Source organism: Rana temporaria, chromosome 3 (assembly GCF_905171775.1).
Source record: "Rana temporaria chromosome 3, aRanTem1.1, whole genome shotgun sequence".
In the NCBI taxonomy this organism is placed as follows: Eukaryota; Metazoa; Chordata; class Amphibia; order Anura; family Ranidae; genus Rana; species Rana temporaria.
The window spans coordinates 474,702,855-474,715,184 of NC_053491.1; the positions used below are offsets into that span (position 1 = coordinate 474,702,855).

General features: G+C 41.7%; 1 protein-coding gene across 1 annotated transcript; it reads right to left on the reverse strand.

Annotated features, from left to right (window-relative positions):
* Nucleotides 1–10,628: 10,628 nt before the first annotated feature.
* Nucleotides 10,629–11,557, reverse strand: LOC120931000 (olfactory receptor 2W1-like). The gene has a single exon (XM_040342130.1). The coding sequence runs from the start codon at nucleotides 11,408–11,410 to the stop codon at nucleotides 10,667–10,669; it is 744 nt and encodes a 247-aa protein (XP_040198064.1). The 5' UTR covers nucleotides 11,411–11,557; the 3' UTR covers nucleotides 10,629–10,666.
* Between the last annotated feature and the right edge of the window lie 773 nt (nucleotides 11,558–12,330).

Consider the following 12,330-nt stretch of genomic DNA (forward strand, 5'->3'; position numbering starts at 1 on the left):
GGAAAAATCCATATGGATCTTGTCTGCTGGATTGTGGAGTATCGGATAACCTGTATTGGGTTGGTGGAATGGAGTATCGTAAACCTTGTTAACCCCTGATCGTTACAGTTTTGCAATGACCGCCATTTTATTCTCTAGGGTGTTAGAAAAAAATATATAATGTTTGGGGGTTCTAATTAATTTTCTAGCAAAAAAACTCGTTTTTAACGTGTAAACACTGATTCTTAAAAACAGGCAAGGTCCTTAAGTGGTTAAAGGGGGCTTCCAGATCGTGATAAGCCCCCCGCCACCAGGCCAACTGGTTGTGGGGACGAGGCCCTTGTCCCCATCAACACGGGGACAAGATGCTTTGGTTCAGGAGGCCATTTTTTTTATTATTTTGGCATGGAGTTTCCCTTAAAATCAATGGCAGACATTAAGGGCCTGGTATGGATTTTGAGGGGGACCCCCACACTGTTTTTTATTTCTAATTTTGCCGTGGAGTTTCGCTTAAAATCCATACCAGACACGAAGGGAGCCGGCAATACATTACAGCCACAAGCAATTTTAAATGACATTTTTTCTTTAGAAATGTCATTAAAACACATCACACAGATGCGCCAATTTACAGGCAGACTAAAGGGACCCCCAGGCACAATATTTAAAGGAATATTTATTTTTTATTGTTTCATCTTATATCCCATAAGCCTATATAGTACATATCAAAATAGATTACATTATATATGTTATTATAGCAGGGGTCAAAATTTCAAGTCCTGAGCTACTAGCCAGACCTCAAGAGTTACTCGTCACCAGTTGCCCCACCTAATTCATACACTGCCCTGCGCCTAATTGCACCCGTAAACACGCCCTCGTAGATTATCTCATGGAATGACAATGTTTTATGCAGAATCAAGTTACAAAATTAAAAAATACCAACAACAACTTTAACAAAATGGGACAGGGCACTGGGGGCAGACCAGAGGGACATGGCACTGGGGGCAGACCAGAGGGACAGGGCACTGGGGGCAGATCAGAGGGACAGGGCACTGGGGGCAGACCAGAGGGACGGGGCACTGGGGGCAGACCAGAGGGACAGGGCACTAGAACTGGGTCTATTCCCCATTCTCTTGCTGTCTCCTCTGCAACTCCCATCCATCCTCTCTCTCTCTCCCATTCATCTCATCATCAGGAGCCTGTGTGTGCGGCTCCACGCTTGCATGTCCCCTCTTCCCCCTTTTATTCAGGCTGGCCGAGAGGAGAGGAGCTGCAGCACAGCGGGAGGAAGTACAATCCAGTGCTGAGATCCACACAACTGCACAGCCATTGACACCATAGCACAGCGCACACTGATAGCGCACAGCACACATTGAGACCAGTCTGTTCACAGTGCTCAGGCTAAACTGTTGGACACTTACATAGAGCACAAGGAGAAGAAAACTGCACAAACTAGAAGGCTGCCGCTCTCATGTCAGAGCAACTTTCAGTGAGCGTTGCACCGGAGTGGTCATTTTTGCAATCCTCCACCTCACTCATTACTTTCTGCTCTCCAGCTACATTGGTCGGGGCCGGGGGAGTGGGGCAGGCCCCCAGCTTAAATCCACTCGCCAAATGCTAGTAGGCGAGTGGAAATTTTGAGGGCTGATTATAGTATAGATCATATGTCAGCAACCCCCGGCTCCGGAGCCGCATGTGGCTCTTTTGAAACTTTGCCGCGGCCCCGGGAGGTACAGTGTGACCAGTGGTGGGATTCAGCCACTACATTTTTTTAGTCCCGGCGCGCACAGGCGGAGTGATATCAAATGCACTCCGCCTCTGAAAGAAGGCGCCGTACAGATGAAGCAGCGGCTTTTTCTCTACTACAGCCGTTGCTTTCTCTGTACGGTGTCTTCTTTCACAGGCGGAGTGCATTTGATATCACTCAGCCTGTGCGCGCTGGGATTAATCATTTTCACAGTGACCCCGCAGGCCACAGCCCGCCCACATAGCCCAGAAGCACCACAGAGCCCAGCAGCTCCACAAAGCCCAGAAGCACCACAGAGACCAGCAGCCCCACAGAGCCCAGAAGCACCACAAAGCCAAGAAGCACAACAGAGCCCAGCAGCACAACAGAGCCCAGCAGCACAACAGAGCACAGCAGCACCACAGAGCCCAGAAGCACCACAGAGCCCAGCAGCATCACAAAGCCCAGCAGCACCACAGAGCCAGTACCACAGAGCCCAGCACCACAGAGCCCAACACCACCGGAACCACAGAGCCAACACCACAGAGCCCAACACCACCAAAACCACAGAGCCAGCACCACCGGAACCACAGAGCCCAGCACCACAGAGCCCAGCACCACCGTAACCACAGAGCCAGCACCACTGGAACCACAAAGCCCAGCACCACAGAGCCCAGCACCACCGGAACCACAGAGCCAGCACCACCGGCACCATAGAGACCAGCACCACACAGCTCAGCACCACAGAGCCAGCACCACAGAGACAGCACCACAGAGCCAGCACCGCAGAGCGAGCACCACCGGAAACCACAGAGCCCAGCACCACAGAGTCGGCAAGAGCAGGTATGAGTCACTGACTGACCGTAAATGTTTTTATGCAAAAGGAGTGAAATAAGATAGACAGGCAACAGAGACTCCTATATCATGTGTGTTACATTACATTACATCCTTTTTTTCTTCAGATTGACAGCTGACTGCACAATCCTGTATATAGCATTAAGGTAAGAAACAATATATGCAGTGTTATATTTGTTTTAAATGTCACAATGGTTTTGCGGCTCCCAGTTTGTTTTTTTTCCCGTCGGAAACGGGTCCAAGTGGCTCTTTATGTCTTAAAAGTTGCAGACCCCTGGTATAGATAAAAACAACCTTGTCTAATAGGGGGGGGGGGGGGGGGACAGGGTGGAAAGTAGGGAGATAAAGAAGGGGAAAACAAAAATAAAAATCTGAGGACATTATAGTGTCGACAGATTGGGGGAAGGAGAGACAAACAAAGAGAGAGGAAGGCTGTTATCATCACAACAAAAAAATGGTAAAATAATTTCGAATATAGATCACCAAATGTGACCGATTCATCACACTCTATATGGCCACAGTCACACAGGAGATATATGTACACCAATATGCCCATGCTCATTAAAACCAAATGAAGAGTTGCCACTAAATGATCACCATCTAATAAAGCTCCACTTCCCCCGATTTGTGTACTCTATAATGTCCTCTGTATTGTTTCAGATTTTTATTTATGTTTTCCCTTTCTTTTCCCTCCCTTCTTTTCCCCTCTTTTTCTTCCCTATTAGACATGGTTGTTTTCAGCTATACTATAATAACATAAATAATATAATCTATTTTGATATGTACTGCATAGGCTTATGTTTTATGTATTTTGTTTGAATAATTTATTGCGTGTCTTTTTTATCAGTATTCAGATTTAATTATATTTAAACGTGGATCCTGAGGAAGCCCCTCATTTGGGTGAAACAAGTCAATCCATAGCCGATCCATATGTATCAAAACCACTCTTTGACTTCACAAAATGGTCATAAAACATGTTGATTGTACTTGTTAATACGGTGCCTAGGAAAAATATTCATACCTCCTGGACATTTTTCACATTTTGTCATGTTACAACCAAAAACACTAAATGTATTTTATTGGGATTTTATGTGATAGACCAACACAAAGTGGCACATGATTGTGAAGTGAAGGAAAAATGATAAATGGTTTTCAATTTTTTTTTGCAAATAAATATGTGAAAAGTGTGGTGTGCATTTGTATGGCGCCCCCCTGAGTCAATACTTTGTAGAACTGCCTTTCTCTACAATTACAGCTGCAAGTCTTTTTGGGGATGTCTCTACCAGCTTTTCACATAAAGGTGTCCTTTTATGAAACTGCGGTAAAATACCTCTATTCAGTTCTCAGGCATTCTCAGAGGAGATCGCTCTCCTCTGAGTGCCTGTTTATGAGGCTCTGTAGATTGCTTATCATGTTGAGATGAGAAGCGATCTAGAAACGCCGGGAACTCCTGAGAACGACTTCTCTCACTGTAATCTCGCGTGATGTAGCGGGATTACAGCATGAGGAAGTGAAAAATACAAAAGTTGAACACGAATCAGCACACATTATACACCACATATTAATAAAATAATAAAGTTACATTCCCACCAAACAATATACATTAACCTAATTATTAAAAAACTGTTTTTATCAATATTTAAAGCTCATACATGTGCCTATTTAAATGTGAATGGTGTATAGTAAATGAATGGAATCCCACATATGTAATGCAGCTATACACCATTCATATAAATGAAAAATACATTTATAATCATTATTTTTATTTTTTTATTTATATATAAAGTATACAAATATAAACAGACCATGGGTAAAACCCTATTTTAGGGTTTACATTTTTTTTTTTTTTACTATCAAATTGAAATTGATATAAAAATGACTTATGACTTTAATAATAGCATTTTAATGCAGGTAGTATAATATATATATATATATATATACATATATATATATATATATATATATATATATATATATATATATATATATATATATATATATGTGTGTATATGTATATTATATATATATATATATATATATATATATATATATATATATATATATATATATATATATATATATATATAATTTTTCCAGCATTAAAATGCTATTAATAAAGTAATTTTTATATAATTTTAAACTTATTAGTAAAAAAAAAATTGCTAACCCTAAATTATGGTTTTACCCATGGACTGTTCTATTACAGTTATACAGGGTTTATATTTGTATACTTTATTTAAAAAAAAATAATGATTATAAATGTATTTTTATATATATATATATATATATATATATATATATATATATATATATATATATATATATATACATATTTATATATATATATATATATATATATATATATAATTTCTAATCATTATTTTTTTTTATATAGACATATATATATACACATAGAAATAAACACACACACACATATATATATGCTATATGATGATGTGTATATATATATATATATATATATATATATATATATATATATATATATATATATATATATATATATATATATACAGTGTGTGTATATATATATATATATATATATATATATATATATATAGATATATATATAGATACACTATAAATTCCTAACCTGCTCATTTTGGGGTGTGTAATAGTGGGGAAAATGTGTTCTGACTGTATGGCTGCTCGTGTGTGAAGTCAAAACACTTCCTTCTTCCTCCACAATACTCAGCCAGCTTTGCGCTTCTCTCTCTGATTCTCCACCTCTGAGATGGTGAATCAGAAAGTGAGAATTCTGTCACAGATCGCCAGTGAGGTGCTGAGATCGCATATTCATAAACTGCCCATATCTGTGACAGTCAGTTACAGATTCTCACTGTGCTGCAATAATCAGTGGAGAACATGTTCTCAGCTGATTACCTCAGCTTCATAAACTGTTTATGACCTGAGATCAGCGCTGAGCCTCAAGATTGCCGCTGTTCTCACTTTCATAAAAGGACACCATGGAAAGTGACATGTTTGCCCATTCTTCTTTGGAAAATAGCTCAAGCTCTGTCAGATTGGATGGAGAGCGTCTGTGAACCGCAATTTTCATGTCTTGCCAAAGATTCTCAATTGGATTTAGGTCTGGACTTTGACTGGAACATTCTAACACATGAATATGCTTTGATCTAAATCATTCCATTGTAGCTCTGGCTGTATGTTTGGTGTCACTGTCCTGCTGGAAGGTGAACCTCCGCCCCAGTCTCAAGTCTTTTGCAGACTCTAACAAGTTTTATTCTAAGATTTCCCTGTATTTGGCTCCATCCATCATCCCATCAACTCTGACCAACTATGTCCCCACAACATGATGCCTCCACCACCATGTTTTTTTTTACAGTGGGGATGATGTGTTCAGGGTGATGTACAGTTCTATTTCTATTTTTGCCGCACATTGGGGCAGATCCACGTACATCGGCGCATTGTTGCGTCCGGCGTAGCGTCATTCTGATACACTACGCTGCCGTAACTTACAGCGTAATTTCCTTATCCAGAAAGAATTTGCGCCGTAAGTTACGGCGGCGTAGTGTAACTTTGGCGGCGTAAGGGCACGCAATTCAAATGGATGTGATGGGGGCGTGTTTTATGTAAATACGTCTTGGCCCAACGTAAATGACGTTTTTTTAACTACTTGCCGACCGCCCACCGTCGTTATACGTCCTCATTTTAAAGATGAATATCTCGGTAACGGCAGCAGCTGCTGCCACAATCGAGATATTCATCTCTTCTGTGGGCGGCCGTGTAAACGATAATGGCGGTCTCTGCGGCGGATTCGCCGCGAGATCGCCGTTATCGGTGGCGGGAGAGGTGCCCCCCCCTCCCGCCGCTCTCCTGCGCCCTCCGCCGCTTACCGTAGCCGTCGGTAGCGGCGGAGGGGATCGCGACCGTTCGCTAGCTGAGCGGGGACGAGACTAAAGGAAAAATCTCCTTCGCCCGTCCCCATAGCTCTGCTGGGCGGAAGTGACGTCAAAACGTCAGTCCCGCCCAGCCTCTTAAAGAAACATTTTTTTTTTTGTCATTTGAAAAAATTACATTTCCAAATGTTTTCTTTTTTTTTGCATTTAAGCCTAAATATGAGATCTGAGGTCTTTTTGACCCCAGATCTCATATTTAAGAGGACCTGTCATGCTTTTTTCTATTACAAGGGATGTTTACATTCCTTGTAATAGGAATAAAAGTGATAATTTTTTTTATTTTTTTTTTCAGTGTTAAAAATTGTAAAAAAAATAAAAATAAATGCGATTTTTTTTTTTTAAAGCGCCCCGTCCCGACGAGCTCGTGCGTAGAAGCGAACGTATACGCAAGTAGCGCCCGCATATGAAAACGGTATTCAAACCACACAAGTGAGGTATCGCCGCGATCGTTAGAGCGAGAACAATAATTTTAGCCTAAGGCCTACTCTGTAACTCAAAAAATGCAACCTGTAGAATTTTTTAAACGTCGCCTATCAAGATTTTTAAGGGTAAACGTTTGACGCCATGCCACGAGCGGGCGTAATTTTTAAGCGTGACATGTTGGGTATTATTTTACTCGGCGTAACATTATCTTTCACAATATATTAAAAAATTGGGCCAAATTTATTGTTGTTTTATTTTTTCATTTAAAAAAGTGAATTTTTTCCCAAAAAAGTGCGCTTGTAAGACCGATGCGCAAATACGGTGTGACAAAAAGTATTGCAATGACTGCCATTTTATTCTCTAGGGTGTTAGAAAAAAAAATAATATATAATGTTTGGGGGTTTTAAGTAATTTTCTAGCAAAAAAAATGGTTTTGTCTCGTAAACACCGACTCTGAAAAACAGGCCCGGGGCTAAAGTGGTTAACGGCGCATGCGCCGTCCGTGGGGGTATCCCAGTGCGCATGCTCGAAATTAACCCGCAACAAGCCGTGACGTTATGACGTGAACGTCATTCTACGCAAAGCCCTATTCCCGAACAACTTACGCAAACAACGTAAAAAATTCAAAATTCGACGTGGGAACGACGGCTATACTTAACATAGGATACGCCTCATATAGCAGGGGTAACTATACGCCGAAAAAACAACGTAAAAAAAATCGCCGGCCGGACATACGTTCGTGGATCGCCGTATCTAGCTAATTTGCATACTCGATGCGGAAATCTACGGAAATGCCACCTAGCGGCCAGCGTAAATATGCACCTTAGATCCGATGGCGTACTAAGATGTACGCCAGTCGGATCTAGCCCAGCTTCAGGCGTATCTTGTTTTGTGGATACAAAACAAAGATACGCCGGAGCAACCTAGAAGTTACGTGGCATATCAATAGATACGCCAGTGTAACTTCATTGTGGATCTGCCCCATTGTGTTTTTTTTTTAGGCCAGAGCTCCTTCTTCCACATGTTTGCTGTGTCCCCTCCCCCACATGGCTTCTCGCAAACTGCAAACAGTACTTTTTATGACTTTCTTTCAACAATGTCTTTCTTCTTGTCACTCTTCCATAAAGGGCAGATTTGTGGAGAACACGACTAATAGTTGTCCTGTGGACAGATTCTCCCACCTGAGCTGTGAATCTCTGCAGATCCTTCAGAGTTACCATGGGCCTCTTGGTTGCTTCTCTGATTAATGCTCTCCTTGCCTGGCCTGTCAGTTTAGGTGGACGGCCATGTCTTGGTAGGTTTGCAGTTGTTCCATACTATTTCCATTTTCAAATGATGGATTGAACAGAGCTCTGTAAAATGTTAAAAGCTTGGGGTATTTTTTTATAACTTAACCCTGCTTTAAACTTCTCCATAACTTTATCCCTGACCTGTCTGGTGTGTTACTTGGCTTTTTCTGATGTTTGTTCACTAAGGTTCTCTAAAAAAAAACCTCTGAGGACTTTACAGAACAGCAGTATTTATACTGAGATTAAATTAGACACAGGTGTATTTACTAATTGAGTGAATTCTGAGGGCATTTGGTTCCACTAAATCTTAGTTAGGGGTATCCGAGTAAAGGGGGCTGAATATAAATGCATATTTATTTGTAAAAAAATTAAAACCATTTATCATTTTTCTTCCACTTCACAATTATGTGCCACTTTGTGTTGGTCTATCACATAAAATCCCAATAAAATGTAAGTTTTTGATTGTAACATGACAAAATGTGAAAACATTTCAAAGTGTATGAATACTTTTTCAAGGCACTGTATATTCTGATATACATGTTTTAAGGACTTTTGTATAAATACAACATGTGGTTTTTAGAACAAATTGTATTTGTGTGGTACTCATTGTGGCACATAAAAATCCCCTTTTTGCATCACCTCCTCTTAGTAAGAAGATGTGGAGACTTACCTTCTATTTACCGTATATACTCGAGTATAAGCCGACCGGAGTATAAGCCGAGGTACCTAATTTTACCACAAAAAAATTAGAAAACGTATTGACTCGAGTAAAAGCCTAGGGTGAGAATGCAGAAGCTACTGTAAGCAAAAAAGAGGGTCAACAATGCCCATTTTTAGCTTCAATGTGCCCATTTGCATGCCTCACTGTGACCATTTGCATGCCTCACTGTGCCCATTTGCATGCCTCACTGTGCCCATTTGCATGCCTTACTGTGCCCATTTGCATGCCTTACTGTGCCCATTGCAACCTCAATGTGCCCATTGCAACCTCACTGTGCCCAACCTCAATGTGCCCATTGCAACCTCACTGTGCCCAACCTCACTGTGCCCATTGCAACCTCACTGTGCCCAACCTCACTGTGCCCATTTCAGCCTCGCTGTGCTCGAGTCAGTGTACCTGAAATTATTGACAGGCTGCGGTCGTCCATTTGTTGTTTAAAAGTCGCGGTCTCCTCCTGGTCCTGTTCCGTGCCAATCACGGATGCCCTTTCATCCTCGAACAAGAGGATGTCCATGATTGGCGGAACACTGAACACAGTGTCTGCTGGGAAACTGAGTCCGAGGATGAGAGAACGTCTGTGATATGCGGAAACACTGAACACAGTGTCTGCTGGGAAATGCCTATCACGGAAGGGACCAGGAGGAGACTGCGACTTTTAAATAATGGCCGCCCGCAGCCTGTCAAGAGTTTCAGGTACACTGATTCGAGTATAAGCCGAGGGGGGTATTTTCAGCCTTAAAAAATACTGAAAAACTCTGCTTATTCTCGAGTATATGCGAAAAATCATTTTTTAAGAAGTAGCTCCTTTCTTTACATGGTGAATAATGCCATTCTTTAACCCCATAATGCGATTTTAACATCTCTATCCCAGTGACTTCACAATTTATACCTTTAGCCGTAGATTTCAATGTACACCACCTATGTATTCTTCTAAAATCAAGGATATGCTTATGCACAGATTTTTTTTAAATATATAGGGGTAGATCCACAAAGAAATTACGCCGGCGTACCTACTGATACGCCAGCATAATTTCAAAATTCCCGCGTTGTATCTTTGTTTTGAATCCTGAAAACAAGATACGACGGCATCTCGGCTTGATCCGACAGGCGTACGTCTTCGTACGCCTTTGGATTTTAGATGCAATTTTTCGGCGGCCGCTAGGTGGCGTTTCTGTTGAAATCCACATCGAGTATGCAAATTAGCTATTTACGGCGATCCACGAACGTACGTGGGCCAGCACATTTTTTTCCGCCGTTTGCGTTCGGCTTTTTCCGGCGTATAGTTAAAGCTGATATATGGTGGTGTACTCAATGTTAAGTATGGCCGTCCTTCCCACGTACAATTTTTGGCGTCGTTTGCGTAAGTCGTTCGTGAATAGGAATTTGCGTAGAATTACGTCACCGTCGTAAGCATTGGCTGGTTCCGGTTTAATTTCGAGCATGCGCACTGGGATACCCCCAGGGACGGCACATGCGCAGTTAAAAAAAACGTTGTTTACGTCAGGTCATGACGTATTAACATAAAACACACCCCAATCACTTCCATTTGAATTCCGCGCCCTTACGCCGCAACAGATACACTACGCCGCCGTAACTTACGGCGCAAATTCGTTGAGGATTCAAACCAACTAAAAGTAAGTTACAGCAGCGTAGCATATCTTAGATACGCTGCGCCCGTCGCAGATGTATGTGGATCTGCCCCTTACTTTTTTATCACATTTGCATTTTTAATTTCAGAAAATTATTTTATTTTTTCAGTGGCTTTCTTAAAGTCCTTGTTCCTGAAGGTGTATATGATCGGATTAAGCAATGGAGTCATTACAGTGTAAAAGAGGGAGAGGAACTTGTTCAGAATATCTAGTTGTCCTTTTGTTGGAAACAAATATACAGCGGCTATAGTCCCGTAAAAAATGCACACTACGGTCAAGTGAGAGCTGCAGGTGGTGAAGGCTTTTTGTCTTCCTGTAATTGATTTAATTTTGAGGATGGTTATAACAATATAGATATACGATATAACAATTAATATAAACGGTGCTATGACAAAGATGAAACCTAATACATAGATCTGATTATGGATCCATGTAGTATCAGAGCAGGAAAGCTCAATTATGGGTTCAAAGTCACAAAAGAAGTGATGAATGATGTTTGGTCCACAGTAGTATAAACTGCACAAAGAAATTGAATCAACCAATGCCATTGTAAAACCCAGTACCCAAATGATAATCACTGATTTAATGCAATTTGATTGGTTCATTATAGAGTTGTAATGCAGAGGCTTACAGATGGCCAAATACCGGTCATAGGACATCACAGTCAGTAGAAAACACTCTGAGGCCTCAGCATGGGCAAAGAAGGATAACTGCAAAATACATCCAGCAAGAGACATGGTACATCCATCATGTAAGATGATATAAAGAAAGTTGGGAAGAATATCTGTAGACAGGATTATATCAAACAATGATAGTTGGGTGATGAAGAGGTACATGGGAGACTGAAGTGTTTTACTCAGATGATATAAAACCACAATGAAGAGATTTCCAGAAATAGTAACACAATATATGAAACACAGCACCAAGAAAAATATAATTTTTATGCTTTTTATATTTGGGAAACCTGTTAGTACAATGTAGGTGATGTTATTGTGATAGCCCACCTGGTAAGAGAATATAAACATGCATAATAATTTAGGTTGCAAGAATAAGAAAATGTATGGCAAAACAAAAAGTCTGACATTCATCTATTACATTTTGTTAGGATCCTTCTTCAATATGTTACTACCCAGCTGAGTTTTGTCTGGTTGGCTGAGCTGTTGTACTATATTGAAGAAATCTTAATAAGCCTTTGGATTTGACAGACTCTCCCCAACCTTTATCTTAGTGCACTATCTACTACCCCAATTCCCTCACCAACCCCCCAGTGGGGACCAAATGGCTGAAATCAACTCTGTCAACCTTTGCTTAAAGCAATTTGCTCAAGGAGGCGCATGCGCGGCAGTTCCCAAGATGGCCACCGGCTGCTAGAGCTCCGCTCCACCACGGCCCAACGATAACCCCCAGAGCGTACCGAGCGCACTACCGGCCCGATCATCGGGATATCTGAGTGGGGGAAACCTTCAGGAGCAGGCGGATGTCATCCCCGCTGGTCAGGAGGGACCTATCGAGCCAGATGGCGGACGCTCCCGGCCCCCTCAGCTATGCCAAGATGGCGGCGGTGACGCGAGGCTCGCCCGCAGTGAGTAATGCAGACGAATCTATAGCCGACCAGGACCTGGCGCCACTGCATTCCCCAGGTACCGAATACCCCCCGCTGCTGCCAGCCAGCTCCCCGACATCCACAGAATCCTTACTGGGTAGGATGGGAGCGGGCTGTCCCACTACCCCCATGATGGACCCTCACACAGGCCTG

Excerpts from the sequence above, each read along its gene's own strand:
- LOC120931000 (XM_040342130.1), bottom strand. The coding sequence starts at position 11,410 with ATGTACCTCTTCATCACCCAACTATCATTGTTTGATATAATCCTGTCT.